This window comes from Acanthaster planci, linkage group LG07, assembly GCF_054643075.1.
Source record: "Acanthaster planci isolate LZ-2023a linkage group LG07, COTS_SCS, whole genome shotgun sequence".
In the NCBI taxonomy this organism is placed as follows: Eukaryota; Metazoa; Echinodermata; class Asteroidea; order Valvatida; family Acanthasteridae; genus Acanthaster; species Acanthaster planci.
The window spans coordinates 10420542-10441167 of record NC_141783.1 but is presented as its reverse complement, the minus strand read 5'-3'; the positions used below and the strand labels follow the sequence as shown (position 1 = coordinate 10441167).

Below are 20626 nucleotides of genomic sequence, written 5' to 3'. Positions count from 1 at the left end.
CTCTTCAGACTTCTGTTGACTGTGGTGGACTGCTGACAGGATCCATTTTCTACAGAAGACAGCCTTCAGTCTCGAAACTGTCCTCTGCCTTCTGATCAGGCACGTGTAATTGGCACACAAGCACAGAGGTTTCGAAATTCAAGGCTGTGTTACCACTGTACTGTGGTAAATGCATGATGGCGGATCATTGGCCAAAGAAGCTGGGTGGCCACTGGTAGTCTGCAGTCATTCACATTATTTACAGCAGAGTCAGCATACAAATCTCTGCCCTCCTCCCCATGTACAAGTGAATGTGCATCGTTCTCCTCAAGAACACAGCTCATGTTTGTTTGCTGATGCCATCTGTGCATTCTCTATAAAATACATCACACTAATGACTCGGATTGACTCTGTAAAGTTACCCAGAACATTCTTCCGGGGTTTTCCTCCAGAACTGTAACTGCTTGTCACTGTCCCCTCTCTACAGGTTTCTTCAGACCTGCGAGCTACAGTGCCAAGGGGGCATTTTAGGAATCCTTGGTGTCATTGCCGGCAATGCTTAATAATACTATTAATAAACACAGTCTTATAATGCCAATATTTGGAGAATGTTTGTGTCTACCACACTGAAGTCGATCTATCTATCCAGCAGTTGAAATATGTTTAGATGGAAGCAGAAACTTCTCAATCCTGATTCACAAGTAAGACGGTTTATTTTCAAACACATCCAAATTTTCAAACTATACAGAAGAATTCAGAAGAAGAATATTCAGAAGAATTCAAGAAAACTTCTATATTACAATGGGGAAGATAAAAACACTTATGTTTAATTTTATATATATAGTCTGAAATAAACTTTTAAAAAATTTCACCAACAGTTCTTCTTTATGGCATAAGTATACATGCAATACAGGGGGAAAAACAACAAAGGAAACCACTGGAAGATGCAAACAAATCTAAACACAATGTGTGTTAAAATCACCAACTTTAAACGCAGAATGGGCTCATCTAAATTTCCGATGATACTACAACTAAGTCCTGCATGCATACTCTATCCAATCACAACAGATCTCTATACGTGTACCGCTGATCCCACACTTTGTCTCCTATGGTGGACAGTGGCCCCTCACTGGCTGCATTGCACACATGCAAACAAAGTGCAACAAAGTCAGTACGCTGACTCGGTGTTTGGTTCCTACACAAGAACTGAATGACTGCAGCATCTGTGAGCAACTTGGGTTTTGCATGAAAAGAATTCTATTGAACACTGTGAAGCAGGTCCTCCCTTCTTCCAGACTTCAGAACTGCATCTCATTATACTATCCGCCCCAAGCGGGACCAAGAGAGGGCGCTGTTTTTATAACAACAGAGGTTCCTTTGGTGGGAATTGTATTTCCTGGCTCACTGACGACTATGAAAAGCATGTGCTGCGGTCCCATCGCTACCCACAAAATGAAAAGTCTCCACCAACATGGCTCTTTTCAACCCATGGAGGTACTTCTGCTCACGGTGGATAGCACAGAAGGAGTGATGGCTACTCTTTGCGCTGTGCTTGGGCCAAGTAAAAAAACTACTTTTCCCTGCTAACTTCCTTGTACTTTGCCTGCCTGTGTTTCCTGTTAACTGTTTGACACATTTTGACTTTATGTTTCAAACCACATATTTGGCTGTAAATGCACGATTAAAACCTGTTTAACGGGTGAAAGTTAAGCTCTTACAATTCAGGCACAAAAGTAAAAAAGAAAAGGCTGCCTTTTTCAATTTAAAAAACCAGACGAGAACCTTTTTTAAAAAAAAAATTGCCTTCTAGAGAAAAATGCTACGGACTTGACGGGGTTGCCGTATGTTAAGTACAGGAGGCATCTACTGAGCACCCGGAGGTGGGTAACCATGTAAGGTCTTGATCTGGATACAGCAAGTCATAATTGAACCTGTTACTCCACAGTTCTTGGCTAACTTGCCCGGAGTGATAACTATCCAACATTGCAAACATGTCTTCGCCCAAAAGGCATTTTCACAATCTTAGAGTCTCCAATCGACAGTACAGACAGAAAAAAACAAAACAAAAAAATAGTTCCCTCTCTCGAGAAGACACTATTTGTGGGGGGGGGGGTTCTGCAATGGTTGAGGTTGTCAACCAAGCACAGGTTCCAATGGAGTAAAAGCTTCACACTGAACTGGATATGCCAAGCCAAGAGAATTTGAAGTTCTGTATAATACCCAAGGAGGTTCAACAAGCAGACCCCCACGTTTCATTGCTTGTAGTAGTTTGGCAGTGTTTCAGCTGTTCAGGATCTCTCGCTAGGGCCAGATATGGCAGATAGGGCCTGATAGTATTTTTTCCCTGTTCTCAACAGAATTGTTGTACGATTTACATTCCTTGAAAAAAAAAAAAATTCCACAAAGATCAAAGTCAAGATTGTAGGGGTGGCACAATCAAAACCTGAATGAGTGCCAAGATGCTGGGGAGGTTTGCATGGGTGTGGCCTGGATCTTTCTTTTCTGGGGTGTCGGCGAACTTTTTTCAAAGGGTCGGTAAATTTCCTGGGAGGGTGGGGTGCAGAGCACTCATCAGTGGCAATCTGATTAAGCGATCAATTCTGAGGTATTGTCAAGCATATTGATGAATTTCATCCTGATTTGTACCATTCTGCCCCATTTTTTTACTTTGTCTTTTCCTCCTTTGTTTCAGCTTGGGGGGGGCGAGGGAGGGCCCTGCTAGTTGCTAACCCCCCCCCCCCCATGAAACCCATGGAGGTTGGTATTTAGGCTCTTCCTGTCCAATTGCAGGTCGAGGGGTTTCGTGAAGGAATGGCCCCCCTACTTGGGACTGGACGGTAAGTCCTCATCCAGGACTAGCTCCTCCGATGCAAGTGTGAACTCGTCCTCCTCCTCGGCCGACTCCCGACTGGTCTCCCGCTTCAGCCCGGCATGCACTTTGCAGTTGGTGGCCTCCTGCTGTCTCTTCTCATAGTTCCTCACGTCGTCTTCGCTCATGTCTGGGATTCCGCACAACATTTGGGAGAGGGGAAAAAAAAATTTTCACTGGGGTTACTTTTCTAGTGTCGCTTTCTGTCTGACGTAAAAACTGAAATGTGGCCAAGGATTTTCTCTGAGCTGTCCATGCCCTGTTTGCTTCTGACTTGACTTGTGGTCCTCATTTGGCAGACTCGACTACAATTCTGGATCACGAAGACAAAATGCACCTGTTGGTTGAATGCTCAAACCACATTTTCACAGCTTTTACTGAAAACTGTTCATTTCATAAGATGGCATTTATAAGGAATGGAAGAGGGGTGGATTTTGTAAAACTGATTTTGTTCAGTCAGAAACTCGTTTGCAATTTTCATTATCAAACTTACACCCTGTATGTACTCACTGATGTCAACTTTTTGTAAACACAACCTGGCCTGTACTTACCATACCATTCATCGATCCATGCGAACGCCTGCCTGTGACCGAGCAAAAGTATGTCTTGTATTGCCTGCAATTGAAGATGCGGCGTGTAGTTAAACCAATACATTATCATGCCATCGACAATCACATTACGAGATACAAGCATTTGAGTCTGAGGCACATGACTGAAGATTAATGAACTCAAAAACTTAATCACAAAGGGCACGGTGGTTGTTGAATCTTTGGCAGCCATCTTTGCATGGAACCTAAAGGTCTATGGCGTCTTGCTGGAGCCCAGTGAGTAACAAAAACTGGCAGACTGCCCACATGAGTATTGACCTTGTTCTAGAGGTTGTGGGAGGAAATGCTACCCCTGTTAATTATTTTGTTGTGACTGATCTAGGCCCTCGTCTGTTGATTGAGATGAGAAAAGAAAGACTGAAACTGACTTACTTTATGTACAACGTTTTCTACCCTTGACTGCAAGCCCCAGACATCAAACTTGACTCGTACCACTTTGTATGAACACATAATAGTCTGACATTGTTCCTGTATTCAAGTAAAGAACAACATTGTAATATCTGCTACAAATGACAGAGCCGCTATGTAGTTTGTCTGTATTTCAAACACTGCAAATACTTTGAAAAAACTGTTTCTCCAACAACTTTTGTTATTTCTACTGATTCAGGAAGAGACAAATTTCTGTTATTACCAAGAAAAGTTGAAGTACCCCTTGTTCATCCCTCCTTAGTTGGGACTGTTGTTTGCATTTGCAAATATATATCCAAAACCGTAAAGTGCTCTAGTTTATTTCCTGAAGGACTTGTCACCAAAACATATTTTATGACTTCAGTATTATTCTACATTCAGTCTCCTCAAAACGTCCACAAAACATGAACAGCGCCCTCAAGCAGTTGTGAATAGGCAGGTGCAAACCATGTGTTAAACTACTCACTCGCCAGCCCGGCTGCAAGGGTCCCCTTCCTGTTTTTCTGGATTGGAATTTGGTCAGATCCTTTTGAATAAACAAGGAAGAGAGAGATTGGAATGCGGTCAAATCCATGAATCGGGAAAAAAAATTGCAGTGTGTATATACAAGCACAACTTCCAAGAAGAGATTAACAAGTACAATGGAAAATGATCTGGTTTTTGTGCTGAACGAATCTGATGTCATGCACACAATTTGAAAGTGGGATGGGATGGCATTGGACGACCGACAGTTGGGTAACACCTGAAAGGAAGTGATGCATGTCACTCTTTCCTTGAATGACCCAGGACAAAAGCGGAAAAAACAGCTTTTTTCGTCTTTTTCTCATCCCTGTAGTCATGGACTTGCACAAAGTGCCTCCACTGCCACACGCACACACACAGCTTCTGAAATTTGCATCCTTGAGGAGACATGGCTTTGTTCTCCAGTACTAATATGGTCGCATGTGAAATGATAATTTCAAAGCGCTCCCATTTCAACATGAATCACTCTCCTAGGCTGAGGTTTTGACCGAATGTCCCTTATATGAAACACCTCAATTTGGGACAGATTCTTACACATTAAAAATTCTCTTTTTTGAGGGATTTCCAAAATCAGTTACGCGAAATCCTTATGGAGACCTATACACACTTGGAAATTCCTTGTGGAGACCTATTCAACCCATTCTCCTGGGTTGCCACAAGGCATCGCATTCCAAAAACACACACCCTACAGGCCACAGCAGTAATTCTTGTTCATGTAAACGAGAAGCTTTTATTACTGGCAACGAATATTGGTAATAACAAGGACTACTCAGGCTTGACCTGGAAGGCAACGAGCCATCTGCCAATGATGTTCAAATACTTAACCACCTGCATGTCACAGCAGCAAAGTGTACCAAATTACCCGCCTGTTGAAAACGGGACATGTATGTGTAATCGACAAACTATGCCGCCAGCACCAAACCATTAAGTTTGAGGCCTATTTGCGACCCACCATTCCAAGACCAGGCTGATGTAGGTCGTGATGATGTTTGACCATTCCTCCCCACTTTTTTTTTCACTTCAGAGTGATTCTGAGTCCTTATTCGGTCTGCAGAAAACTCTGGTTATTATGACATGTTCGGATATTGACAGTTGTGAAACTTCCGTGGACATGAACAGTGGAAGTTCCACTACTGCAGGAATACGAGGTTACACCTACTTCAGTCTGGCTTTGGAATGGTGAGCCATCTTTGCCAAATTCTTAATAGCCATATACTGTGTTGGGCAAGTGATCTGGGTGTCTGCATGTACACACAGGTGCAAAGGTGGGGGGAGGGGCTTTCTTCCAAACCAAATACAGAAATACACAATTGAAAATGACAAGCTAATTGACAATGGATAATTCCTTCCTCTCCCCACTCCCCCAACATCAACAAGAACCTTTCGGGATCATTTCCTCGTTTACCTCCTCTTCCCTGTAATGTTTCTCTGGTATGTCATCGTAGGCGATGTCTAAGTGTAAGACTTGCCGCTCCTTCAGCTCTTCATCGGAAAGACGTAGGCACTGCAGGAGTCGCAGGGAAAATTAAAAAAAAGAACCAAAAAAAAAATTTCCATTAGGAAATGCTCCAGACTCACTTTCTGCTTTGAAGGAATTGAGGGGAAGGCACAACATGAAAAAAGTTCTATCCTCAAGGTCACCATTCCAGGAAGTGGATGCGACAACGAACAATAGCAGTGCCAAAACCTCTCTACATTCTCTGTTTCTGACTTCGAACTTACTGGCCTGTCATCATAATTTGTTTGGACAAGAATGATTTCCTGTAACCCACTCTACATGTTACAAAGAACCAGTTGAGAATTAAAGGGACATAGGTGTAACAATTGAATCATTTGCTCTCAAAATTTTAGGACTGGCCTCAACTGTGCAGTCTGTTTAATACGCCTTTGTCAACCACTATATTAACTCCATGGACTACTGTGGCCTTCCCTAGCTAGTGGTTAAACAGCAAACATTATGCTCAAATTGAGGGTGCTTCCGCAATATTTTCCACAATAATGATGCAGCCGTTACACAAAGTTGGCCTCTGCAAAGCGAGGGAGGGGGTAAATTTGTTACATACATCTTCAGGAGATCAGACACGAAAAGAGAGATAACCTGAAAAAGGATGGCTGAATTGTGGAAAACTGAGGAAACTCAGTATCTCCAGTGAGAAATGTGAATATAATTGTTTCATTACCACAGGGAGAGACAACCACAGGTGTGTGATGTTTTCGCTTGCATTTCCTGGTTGTTAACAAAGTACGGCTCTGGCATAAATGCAGAGTGTAGCGCATGTACCGACGGAGTGGGCAACAAATGAAATCAAAGCGTCACACAAGGAAATGGATTCCGAAAAAAAATACATGTGCATGTATTTCCTTTGTACTTTCTAGGGCTTATTTCCTTGGAGAGATTGACGCTGATTAATGAAACATTCTGAGATTGAGCATTACACAGGAGACTTCAATTGCACTGTCATGACATTCAAGTGCAGATAGTATGCGGCAAATCTAGTGGAACATAACAGTAGCCATCCCTATTAAATTTTCACTAGATCTAGCACAGGGAGCAGTGAATTTGTCTTCACTATTCTTGTCAGTTGCCAATGGCGACCATAACCCCCAAACCAGCACCATTTTGTGTGCCTAAACAATGAAAGATAAATTTTGAGAAACTCTTTGATTTCCCAAAGCATGGAAAGTTAGCCTCATCCCTATGAAAGACCATAAAAGATTGAAACAAAAACACCCTGTTTAGGATCCACACGGATTCAATGAATGCCTGGTGTATGTGTTCATTCTATGGGTGTCAATTAACTTTCAGAAGTTGGTAACAAAGTTAAACCTTTTAGAAGGCCCACAAAGAAGCTACTGTAGATGTACAAATGCACAGAAAATCCCAATTCCCCAAATTGTAATACTTACATTTTCAGAGGTTCCTGAATTATTTTCATATCTTGTTTCTATAAAGATGCTAAACTTCGGTACAAAGGAACACTGCAAAATAAAATGAAAGTTTTAACTGCATGATTTTTCATTCAGGTTAATGATTCAAAGTTTGATAAACAATGGCAGACAGGAATTGAATAATCCCATGACCAGGAGTAAATGTCTTGAGGAAAATTTTTAAATCTGCGTACATTTTCTAATGTTTTCTGCGATTCAAAAAACTGCAATCCTATCTTTACTTTCAAAGCTCAGACAAGGTCTAATAACTGCATTACCGCATGCATGTGCATAAAGTGACATTTTCAATACACTATTCCAAATTCACGGCAACCATTAACATTTGCAGCTGTCTTGAGAATCAGCACAAAGGAAGGGATTTACACGTATTCTCATCATCAGCCTAGTTTGAGTTAGCTTCCTACGGCTATCCTATCTGTTTGTGCATCACATTCACAGAAGTCATCTGGGTCTGGTGTCAGACTTATTGGATCAATGAACAAAGTCACTGTTGAAATGATGCAAGGCCAAAGGGCTTAAATCTCCCCACAGTCTGGTGCTAAATACAACTCTATGGCTTCAGTATAGAGAGGATCAAAAATTGTTTCACCATTTTCCCAAATGTACAAATTAAGTGGGAGGAGGGGTATTGAGGGACTTGTAAACTTTCACATGTGCTGAAGAAGACGATAGTATGCAACGTAAAAACAATTTTTGTCCCTTTCAGTTTGTATGCGTAAGGCCAAGGGAAAAGAAGAAAAACGAGTACATTCTATATGCTCATGATCATGAAAGTCCAGAAAAAACAGATGCCTGTTAGTCTTTTCTATATGCCTGGTCTCACAGCCTAGACTTGTTTCAAGTCTGAAATTCTGATGTGGCTATTGTTATGCAGCCCTACCCTGACCAGAAAACCAATTGGTTCAATGGTTGTGCATTCACATTCCCAGCAGAAAGACCCAGCTCATCTACGAAACTTGAGGCTTGGACCAAGTCTAACTTGACACCGAATCTCTCTGGAACTGGACGTGCTCCATGATGGATGCTTTCTCTCCCAGGAGCAAAGGATAGGCCCCAGGTGTTATTGGGAAGAGGAAATTCTATCTGCGCCAATGGAATGAGATTTCTGTGTGACTAGCTGTTTGAATTCAAGAGACTGTATCGCTGCTGGTGCAGGTTCACCGGGTGGCTTCTTGCTACTGAGGTTACTCTTTAAGCTAAATTAATGTTTGGGTTGATATAAAGAAAGCCGTGCACAGCATGCTATTGTGGCGCCTCTGTAGAATTCACTGTAATTTTTTCATCGTTTTGTGGAAAATAGATGTAACCAAAATAGTAACAAGAAGACCAACTGCAGCTTCAACATTTTCAGACAATACATTTGTTACCAGTGAGAAATTGCATGTAACACACAATAACTGATTGGACCCAAAATACATGATTGACTTTGAAGTTCTTCCATCTTTTAAACCCAGGTGTTTGACTGCTACATCTTTCACTTCCCCCTCCTCATTTCTTTCAAAAAGACACTTAAAGCTACACTTGGACATTTTCCAGACAATACGTTCTCTTGTTGTCTATTACACTTACTGTGTATTCTGTGGTACGATATTTGAATCCCACCGGAAGATTCGTCGAGGCGACATGTCGAGATGAAGTCATCCGTCCGAATCATCCGCGGCAGACACAGTGCACCAAGGGTGAAGAAAGTCGAGAGAAAACGTAACAAAACAATCAGCACAAGGTGTTGAGTAATTGCCTCTAGCCGTCAAGACCAAATGAAAGAAATTTTATGCGAGGTACAAGCTGGCACAAGTGAATTAAAACATACATTTTGGTCTTCGGAGAGTTATACTGTACTTGTACACATGTACATGTAGGTTCATAGAATTTTGGGGGGCCTGCAAGTGAGCATTGATTCCAAGAGTGGAAAGGAAATCTGCGATGACAGTCAAACAAATGAGATTTGGGGGGGCATTTAATAAGGGAAGGCAGTTTGAAAAACCTGGCATTAATGAGAAAGATAGAACTTTAGAAGGGAAGAGGAACAGCTGTAGGAGAAGGGTGCTTTGGATGGCTAGTTTGAAGGAGTGGTTAGTGAAAATGGGGTGTATCTTGAGAAGGTGGAGCAGTTGGAGAAAGCCAAAAGGGAGAGGATTATGACATGATCACCTAGGTGTGCGTCTGTGGATATGGTACTTGGAGAGAGAGGTATTTCAACCCACAAACATCTGAGAAAGGCTAAACCGTGAAGTTTTATTACATTGACCATACTGGTTTCCTGTTCCTGAACTGTACCTCTCATCATGGAGGTAGAATGTGATTAGTATGTGATTCTACCTCCATGCTCTCATGAACTGTATTTTTTTTCAGTGTTCTGAGTGGGAAGCTTTCATGGAATGAGTATAATCACGACCTTGTGTATCAAGGCATGCAGTTGGTCCTTTGCTCTCATAAATGTGGGTCACAGCACTAGCCTCTAACCATTTTTAATGCCCAAACCCATCAGGAGTCCACAAGCCAGTTAATTACAGCAGAGAATGATGGCCTGCTGATCTCATTATAGCAGCTATCATTGGCCATCAATCAAGTGTCAATTCATCAGGCAAATAGAGGAAATGAAGAAGGCATGTTGAAGTGATTAGAAAAAAAAAACCTGTAATCAAGGATATCTGCCAGGTGGAGGGCAAGAGTCTCTCAGCTCTTGAAGTTGAGGGAACATCTTGATGCGTACTTTGCATTTCAATTAAAAAAAAATTTATGCATTTTCAGCCTAATTTCATGGATAGAAAGCTCTGCGATCCATAGATTTTGCCTGTATAACAATACAAACCACAAAATATGGAGGGCCTGACGTTTCGATCCTAGCAGAATCTTTCTCAAAGGCAAAATGACAAGTGGACAGGACAAACAAGCAAACAGGAAATCAACCTAGCATGGACGAATGCAGCAGGACAAAAGGAAAAGCCGAGAAAGCTGCAGGCTGGATAAAGGGGCCAGGGGTAAAGGGGACTGCATGAAAGGTAAGGTTGAGCAACAAAGGGATGTAAGGAAGGAAGACATCAAAGAAAAAAAATACAATGAAACGAACTGGACCCCAAGTGGGGGGGGGTATGATCTGCAAACAAAAGAGAGGAAAAGAAAAGAGTGTTAATTCATTGTTTTGCTCTTGAATGTTCAGGCCATGGCATTGTACGGTGCAGAGACATTTATAAAAACCACGTCGTACCAAAAGCAACAGAAAATTCAGTTCTAAATGCAGTAGTTGTACGGACATGCTCATTACCCACTGGAACTAATTAGGCAGTGAATCTATGACCAGATTTTGATTCGATTTGCATTGTTTTACTTAGTACATGTACGTCCCTTATATGTATGTGTACATTAGGGTTGAGTTCAAACAACACTTCCCTTGGTGATTCAGCAGGGAGGTTTTGGTGACACTGTAAATGATCCACCACACATTTACACAGCAGATTTCATCACCTCCCCTCATTCACGAAGGCCTTACTTTGGACATTACACTTTACAGTGTCTGAAACTGCTGTTCTCAGACTGACCTTAAGTAGATCATGTGCTAATTTATGTAAAATATGGTTGAAGGTCTGAAAAATAAACTTACATTCAAACAATAATTCTACTAGAGCAGGGCTGTAAATACAAATACATGTAACAAATTTCCATTCAAATGAGATTAAACAAAGAATTTTGATCTTGACGTATTTCCTTCTTTAATTGGTATCTCTTGCAAAGTAAAGAAATTGCCATCAAGTTCATGAACAGACATATTTTGAGTCCCTCACACGAAGTTATTGTCTCTCTATAGAGCACAGAATTAATGGTGTGATATCACCGATTATTTATGTGCACAGACTCTGAGCTGCAAAATTTACATGTAAAGTAGACATGTTTTACACTTACTTTAAAGTTTTATTGAAAATAGTTAAAGGACTTAGCATTTACAATCTCTCTAGATTCTAGCAGAATCTTAGCAAAGAGGCAAGAAATTAAATGCAGCTTTCTGAAAGCATTTAGGAAAAGATTCTGCTAGGCCCTCAATTTTTTTTTTCAATTTATATCTTAGGTCAATTTCACCAGCACGCAATACACTGGGTTATTTTGTATTTTACACGGCTCAAAATTTTAAGAAAAATAACAAATTTGCAGGAGCACATGTACTAGTTCAGGCTGCCCATGTAAAGTAGGCATTTTTGATAAAGTAAATTGGCAATTGCTCAATTCAAAACACCACATGTGGTAAAGAACGGCACAACTGCTGTCACACAACCTGTTAATAATTTGCCCAACCATATTCTCACAGCCCTACCCTCCTCAAAACCATCAGGTCAGTGCACATAATCAACATGTGCACTGAGCGCTCTTCTTTTGAAGCATACGTACGTGCCTCTCTGGCGATCCAGCCCATCTGAAAATATGTGGTTACCGAGGTAACCCGATACACCCCCACTTAAACTAGAATTAATTGAATAGCGCGGGCAATGGCCACCGGTGTTCCCTTCCGCACTCTCTCGCTCCCTTAAAAGGACCGGAATCATTGACTATTTTTTTCTCTCTCTAACACTCACTTGTTTGCTGCCTGAGGGTGAAGCATTTAAAAACCTGTTTGGGTGGCTTTTTTTTTTCCACCAAGAAGCCATCAAATTTGTCCAAGGCTTGAGAGGCATTTGCTTGAACCTCTTGATCACATCCCGGCCATCCTGTGGTGGAGTCCAGGGCTAGGAGCACAGGTTGGTTACACCATAGAGCTACAAACCCGCTCTATGGTTACCCGCTGAAGTGTTTCGCTTGCTGCACATACGAGCAGGACCGGATTATTTTAACAGGCACAGTGGGCACTGTGCAATGCATCTACCGGTTGGCCCTAGGAGAAAGTTGGAGGCCTATGAAAACACCACAGTGTGCCGTAAATTGGACACAGATTTTGCCATCTCTTTCTTTCTCTGAATTTTTTACGTTTGGGACAGCTTCAAACATGCTGGTACCGTGCAGCATTGCATCAACATGCAATACAAAATGTGAGGCTCAGGCAGGCTTACCAGCGCTTTGTAATTGGGAAGGGTAGACCAACGGAACACTGTGCCAATAGTGGCAATAAAGCATTTTATCTGGCCCTAAACCCTGTAAACAACTGATGCTCATATTTTAAGGTCTTTTCCTTTGGGCTGATTTACCTTTTTCAACCAACTCATCAGAAAAATGATAGTTTGTAAACTAGTGTGCCTTACAATTTAAGGGGGAACATTCCCCAAGTAAAAAAAATTTAGAAACTCTTTCTCCCACGTGCAACACATATCTGTTAGTTTCAATATGCCTCCCTTGTTTTATTTTTTTCTCTCTGCCTTTGTCAGTCATACTAATCTGTATTACCTGGCCGAAATGGGATTTTACATGCAAGGTTGCTTTGGAAAAAAAAAATCTTGAATTCTATGAAAATTGACACTTATTATTTTTTTTCATTCTGGTGCTATCTCAGCTTGACTGATTTCTCTCCTAGCACATCTTTCAAATTTCTCTTGCAGGGAGAAGAATGTGACCTCACATTGGATCTGTAACCTTTTCCATTTTATTTAGAAGCCCCTGGGACTTACTAGCCTCCATATCATATTGTGTGACATAAACAGAGTTATTAATCATTCCACATATTACATGTAGCTCTTCACTCCTCAGTGACTGGGGAATTTCCAAGATGCAGCCAAACAGCCTTCTTCTGAAAAAAAAAATGCCCCCGGATGATATTGACCCGTCTATGGTCGATCAGCACGGTGTAATCTAAGACCAAGAAGCAAGCATGTTTTTCCACCTCAGAGACACTTTAAGAAAAAGAAAATCAAGCCTCTGGAGCCAAAAGTCCTGTAATTACGCTTCTTGGTGAGGGCTGTGTCGGTATGAAATGCCATCAGAATCGGAAGCAGGGCATTATAAACACATCCATCTCATTCTCTACTGCGGGAAAGCTGGTCCTTAAAGATGTAATGATTGACAACATTCATGAACTACCCAGTACATTCAGTGGTGTAACTGGGGGGGGGGCAGGGGGACTTAGTAAATGGGGGCACGGGCATCCGCCCCCACGAAGAGGTCCATGCCCCCTGGGGGCTCCCCTTTGAAATTGTGAAATGTATATGACCTACATGTATGTACATGTACATGTACAAGCCACAGTTCATCAGTTCCTGTGCCCCCCCCCAGTCAGTAACTACATGTACACTGAGAAGCTGGGTATCCTTTGCTTTTCTGACACACGACATGATTGAAGCAGTGCATGGCATAACCAAGCAGGAAATGAGGGACATGGCCACGAGTGCCCCCACTGCCTTATAAGAACCCCTGTACAAGCCATTGTTGAATTGCTTTCAGTGTCCCCTTGGGAAAAAAAAGGGAACAGTGTATGCACCCCAGGTGCCCCCTCAGATATGTATAACCCTCGATGTTACTGTATACCGGTACATACCAGTACATTTTATACACAACTGGCTTGAGCAATAGGAGACGTTATGCCGATGTACATGTACATGTATGTTTACATGTACATGTATGTGGCCCAGGCACACATGTGCATGTACATGCTGCATTTCACAGAGTCGGTCATAACATGGGTCCTAACTCTCTGGTCATAACAGACAGCCTTGCTCTGTGGTCATAAGCAGTCAAATCTGCTGCGATCAAAATTCTGCTTTGAGGCAAAAAGGTCACAAGGCATATACTACCGGTACACGTACATAAAACATGTGCAGCGCTTCAGGGCTGGGACCCGCTATGGCTCCCAACTGACATTTTGTCCTGGGACGATAATTCAGAAGGGTGATCTTTTCAAATTTGGCAACATCGGGCTGATAGAAACAGATTTGATCTGGAGATCACAGGCAGGTCAGCATTAATAATTCTTCAGTTTCAGCCATTTTTCTGTTTTAATTTTTATTTTGGTGAGAACAATTTTTTTTCTTCTTTTCAGTTAGCATTTTCACACCAGGCTGAATTTAAATAGCTGTAAAAACTTTCTGCAAAATTAAATTTAAAAATGTAATTAAATTTTGAAGAAAAAAAAAAGAGAGAGAATCCAGCATACGAGTACTTTATTACAAGACATTTATCATTTTCTTTTGCTTTGGGCACTGAAGTTAAATACATATACCACAAGCTGACCCACTATCCTAACGAATTTTCAATCATCCAGGACCATTCATCATTTGAGGATAAGACCCTAGTATATGTGGCTCTATTATGAGACTGACACAATCAGCCTTGCCGATTCGACCCTTTTATCCAATCCATGGCCCCAAGACAGGGATTCTACTGATGGGATGAACAGATCAGAAGGTATTCGGCTGTACCACAATTCAATTTGTATGGTTGCCGGGGTGCAAAATCTTATAATCTATACTGCTGACAGCATACAATGCCGAACTTCATTCATAATACACAATGTGCGCCATACTGTCTAACTCTCTCTGACTGATCTTCAGAGCATAATTCATGGAGACGGCACCCTTGGAAAGATTTAAATAATTACAAAATTGTGCGCAATGGGAACAGGTGCACAATACGGCTGGGATTTGTTAAGGAAATTACAAATGCACCCGTAGATACAAGTACAGGCTTTTCGCCAAACAAAAAGGAGACGGCCTGGCCATGTTTCTGAATTTACAGGTACCAGCACTAGTACAGTCATCTCTGTCCTGGAAGGCAACGAGTCAGACTTTTCCAAACTACGCCAAGAGTCCCTCCCTGGTGAAGTGGTACAATGTGCAGGCGGATACTTTCTGTCGTGGAACGACTCTTGATCGTCGCTTCTGCCAGCCTTCCCAACTATCCATGCTCAGATGCGTTTCTCTCAAATGAGGACACCAACAATGTGTGCACATTGAAATGAAAATTGGTGGTGTACACCCTTTATCATTAGAATGAGTGCACTGAGAATCCTACTTGTTTATCTCATGAATAGTCCATGGTGAGGGTACCCTTGAGGTAGATTCTGTTTAGATCAAAACTTTGGGCCCTCCGAACTTTCTACTCTTTTCAAAATGATTTCAGGTCACTTCAGTCGAAAAGCATGTTCAAAACAGCCTGTCATTTTTTGGACATACATGTAGGTGAACAGCTAAGCTGTTACTGATCCTGGGAAAAACCCTGATATAACAGAAGGAAATTGTGTCTCCAGACACATATCCTTGGAAAAACCCACAAATGCATTGTTACAAGCAACCATGTCTGGCACCCGAGACAAAAACTCTGCCACTTAATACATACAAGCATTCCATATGTCTGTATGTGTACAGTTTATCTGACAACTTTTGGTGGGACTACCCTCAAATGCAACAACAGCTTCCAACCGGGACTTTTTCCCCAATCATTTCGAACCAACAGCGGAACACGAAAAGGCCATGTTGTGGTTACCTTTCAAGGAAAAAAAGTGACTGTTTTCATACACCGCATGGCATGAACTTTGCAGACCCCGGTAGGATTTCCCATTTTAAACACAGGATTCTTCTATGTGATCACAAAAATCTTCCTGGCGACCTTAAAAACTACAGTGTGGCACTTCTTACAACTGCTACTACATGTACAAAAATTCAAATTATATAGCTCCTTTTAAAAATGGACCTGTACGAATTGGCGGACAAGTAAACTTAAAGGTGAAAATTTTTAAGAAATTATGAACAAGTTAATGATGTACATGTAAGTCTGAAAGAGACTGATGTCTTGATCTTAATAGAAAACATCCCAAACTTCAAAGATCAACTGTTGTAGACGAGTCCACCACAAGTCCTTACATGTACATGTAAGTCATGACTCCAGTCACAAATCCTTTCACAAGGCCAGTTATTATAAGTGAACAGTAACTATGGAAAGCTTTTGTAACAGTTTATTTGAATAACTTGTGATTCGTCTCTGGACTGAATGGCGTGCAGCAGGTTTGAAAATACCTCTAAATTTCATACTGCTAACTTTCATTCATATACAAAAACATGCATGATGACAATTGACATGTACCAACCTGTGATGGTATGTGGGAAGTAGTTCCATGCTTTCTCGGTGACGTAGAAGTAATTGCATATTTTCGATAATGATTTCTGTATCCACGCTGGCAGACGACTGCATACAAAACAAAGCAGAATAAAGAATGAAGCAGCTCAGTACGGAGTAAGAAGAGTGATTGAAAGAAACCCTTGACAAGCCAAATACTTAATACAATTCAATGATTCCTAACACACAATAAACATTGTCTTTGGTGACTTGAGCCTTATTGAAGTTTTCATAATCAGAGACAAGCACACACGTTTAATGTACATGTTTACTGGTATGTGCATGTACATGCATGTGAAACCAATGGAATAACAACAGAAAAATGTCAATATCAACTTAGGCAGTGGAAAAACCTCGATAACATTCCTCAGTGGAATAACAGACCGCTTTGAAGGATGTTTACTTCTAGAGCCATTTAGCTAAAGTTGACGAGACCATGGCTCATCCATTTTGAACAAATGCTCAGTATATGCATCACTGGAACTTTGTTACAAACCGTTTTCGTCAGCAGTAGGCAGTGTTAAGCGCTAGGTACCGGTATCTGTGGTTATTCCATTAATTTAATTTACACTTGCCTTCTGCACACACACATGTATGCGCTTTTGTTTGAATAGTTAAAAACAACCACAAAATGTACATTTTTCATAATCTCAGCCTCTGCAGTTTGAAAAGTGGCTAAATCAAGTGTGATCCGTTAAACAAACCATGTGCTGCCCTCTACACGCATCTGTGCATATCCACAGTCAACCCGTATCTGGTTTGATGTCCATGTTATGGACAACATTTTAAAAACAGATGATGTAAACGTGTGGTGAGGTCACTGTATGTATGAATCAGTCATCAAGCTTTATCTCAGGTTGTCGACTACTATAGAATACAAAGTGTTACAAGTTTAGCAAATCCCAATTTTGCAAAGCGTTATTCCGCATTGCTGTGTCACTCATGTCTTTCTACCAAAAAGTGAAAAGGTCCTATTGCACATTTGAATTGATCTTACTAACATCCTACAGTGGCTTAAGAAATGAAGTCTACTTGTAGTGATGAACTCTATACCTGCACGTACATGTACTGGTACATATACCGGTACATATACGCATATAGGTACCATGTACTCGCTGTGCTGCTGATACAAGACACACGCTAGCGCTAGTGTGGTCAGCTTACCCTTGATTCAGGAATCCTTCACTTAATAGCCCTCAAGTCAAGCAGGTAATTAAAACAGGACCTTTCATAAACGGCCACAAATTGCCTCGCTAACTGTCCCATTTAATAATGCAAATCCTGCCCATGAAAGATTGATGCGAGAGAGGCTATGTAGCTAGTCAGTCATAAGGAAAGGGGTTGGACGAACTCCACATGGAAACCACGACAATTAAAAAAGACTGGGGTGGGTCAATTTTACACAAACAACAACTGCAATTTATTTGGGTAATTTGACAGTGTTCAGTTTTATATACAGTGCAACGCTTCAACACAAGAGAATTAAAATGTTGCACATGTGTGTTCAAAAGTTCAAAATTGGTGGGCAAAAGGTTTAATTGCATGTACTAGTATGTACATGTGTAATTTATACCGACTGAATTAAGTTGCAGGGGTAAACTGATATTTTTAAATTTTTCTGATCTTGACCATTTTTTACTTCTACATAAAGAGATGTAACTTTCAACATTAATCGAAAATTACGCTTTAAAAATTAGTCAAGATGCTATAACTGGAACATTCTCTTGTTAAACTGGCCAGACTGCTGCAAAGCCCAAAGAATAAAATTGACATCATGTTCAGTTGACATAGGGCTTTCCCAGATGGCAATGAGATGGGACGTGATCCGTTGAGCGGCCATACAGTTGGATCGCGTATCTACATGTTTTTAAACAGAGCGTGACGTAAATGTACATGTATATATGTACATATGTAATTATGATTTAGGTCTGTTGTTACATGTACGTCTGTATCTGTGACAAAATGGATTTGAAAGTTTTTTCCATGCTCCTTTCTTTTCTTGTGCGAGGAACTTTCTCCCATCAAATTTGTGTGTATTTACATGTACATGCATTTGCACTCACGCTCATCGGAAACAATACATACTGGTATATATTTTATCCTCCGGGTCTTTCAATTTGAATCAGTAAAGTGCTTCAACAGATAAACTGCCATGACATATTCAATTTGAGGCCAACAATCAGAAGCCGGTCATTATCATGTCGTTGTGTCATTTTGGTTATATGATGGCAGGAAGCAGTGCGTAAAAACTGTATGGGCACTTTACAGGCATACGGTACATGTACATGCATGTATGTGTACTTAGATGCACTTGTCTAGACAACACATCAATGAAGTCAATCGTGGGCATAAAAGTCCACGCCGTGCCATATGCCACCCGAGGCAGAAATCCAATATAACGACCATGTCGACCCACTCCTGTCTCTCTAATTGACAGGTACACGAGCATTGTTGTACCTGGGGGCAACCTAATGAAAAATCCCGTTGCCAGGGTGTGTCCAGTCCACGCATCAATGAAGTCTGGAAATGACGACTCACAGGAAACACCTGTATTAAAAGGTTATAGTACCAAAATAAAATGGAGCAGCATGCAGCTGTTACCATGGCCTTCAAGAGTGCTGTGCCCGTTTTGTCTCATCGATCAGAAATTTGCTGCAGCACTAGAGATACGCTACATATATATGTATACAGTGGCTTCTATCAAACAAGCAATCAATAAGTAGCCCAAAGGCATCAGGCCTCTATACATGTACCAGGGCTTGCTACATGTGAGTCTGAAAGTCTCAGTTACCGGTATGTGATGGCAGTAAAACAGATGTTTCTGCCAAACTACAACGGTGTAAAGTGAAGAAAACACATACCGGTACATACATGTATGTATACTTAAATACAAGTTCATACCAATCCGAACAATTTCGAACCAAATGCAATATACATGTACATGTATGTATCTGTATGTCTGTCTATAGTATCAAGAGATATCTAGTGGAGGGATCAAAGGGTATTTTTGTAGTTGCGTTTAGGGAGAATACCCTTAGAAATGGCAAAATGAGAACAGAAAATAAGGTTACTGGTACCGGGTAGGTAAAGCACAAATAAAGGATTGCCTTTTACATGGTGGTAGATGCAACGCAAAACATGTTCAGACTCACTTCATGAGATCCACTTGCAAATTTATGTCAAAAAAGAATGTTTTTTCTAGTGAGTTCCTTGAGAGAAACACACCCTGTGCCACACAAATGTACACGCACCGGTACATTGTACAATACATGCACAAAAGGTGGGACAACTGTTTGGAAATACTGCTACTGGTAGAAACGGAAATCTGCATGGGTGAGCAGTGATGCAAGGAGTCTTCTCCATTTACGAGTCACTAAATGCACATGAGATACATGTAAACGGGCCTTCTTGAGACATTCAAGTTGATCGCAAGCACACCTGCAGAATGCACACACTCTGCATGGATACGGAAGTACCGGTACATTTTGGCACGGCCTAACTACTCTACCTGTACCTGTACCTGTACAAGAGCTAACACGACTGTCATGACTGTGCTTCAGTCCAGTTTGTGTAGCGTAATCAGGGCAAGCAGTCTTCCCGACAGCTAGCTGAAAGTGCCCAAAGTGTACGCACGCCGATATAAAGGCTGCTTGACTGTTTCACTGGCTGTCTTTCTCTACCTCTACACCGAATGTACAGTATGCATCCGTCTTCGACCTGTGCATCTCTTTAGCATGGACCAGTGAACTGCGCTTACATGTATAATGGTACATGTAGTTTTCAAGATAGCGTAAGTGCACTTGGTTCTGTCAAGGTGGTAACCTTGCTCTTGAACAGTAACCGGTAGAAAGCAACGTGTAAAACAAAATCACAAGAAACCCTACAAGCATTCCATGTACCTGAAGTTTGAAGAGGCAAAAATTGTCTCGAGTCCAAGTCAAAGATTCAAGTGTACAACATGGCAATGTCCTGACACAAAATATAGGAAATTGGATCAACACTAATAGAATGTTTATGTCAATTTAAAACACAGAAATCTGCGATGTACAATGTACATGTATATTTAGTAATTTGTCAGTCAAGAACTACCAGTACATGTAGGGCCAATTTCACAGCACTGCTAAGCACACGATTTTACGCTGAAAGAGGCTCTGCCTGTTTCACGGAGACCATAAGCAGTAAGTGCAGCCAAAAGCATGCTACCGGTAATCTTGGAGGAAAAAGTTGTTGAACTTAGAGATGTATCAAAGGAAATCTCTATGCGTGC

At 41.2% G+C, this 20626-nt stretch overlaps 1 protein-coding gene across 1 annotated transcript in view; it reads right to left on the bottom strand.

Annotated features, from left to right (window-relative positions):
* Nucleotides 1–660: 660 nt before the first annotated feature.
* The window catches only part of LOC110973766 (cytoplasmic phosphatidylinositol transfer protein 1-like), a 37628-nt gene continuing 17662 nt past the window's right edge, over nucleotides 661–20626 (bottom strand). Inside the window, exons 3-10 of the mRNA XM_022224851.2 lie at nucleotides 16331–16428; nucleotides 8905–8912; nucleotides 7294–7365; nucleotides 5792–5890; nucleotides 4331–4390; nucleotides 3829–3924; nucleotides 3400–3463; nucleotides 661–2978 (exon numbers count right to left, since the gene is read on the bottom strand). Of these exons, the coding sequence (XP_022080543.1) occupies nucleotides 2800–2978; nucleotides 3400–3463; nucleotides 3829–3924; nucleotides 4331–4390; nucleotides 5792–5890; nucleotides 7294–7365; nucleotides 8905–8912; nucleotides 16331–16428 (676 nt within the window). The 3' untranslated portion in view covers nucleotides 661–2799. The remainder of the gene's footprint in view (nucleotides 2979–3399; nucleotides 3464–3828; nucleotides 3925–4330; nucleotides 4391–5791; nucleotides 5891–7293; nucleotides 7366–8904; nucleotides 8913–16330; nucleotides 16429–20626) is intronic.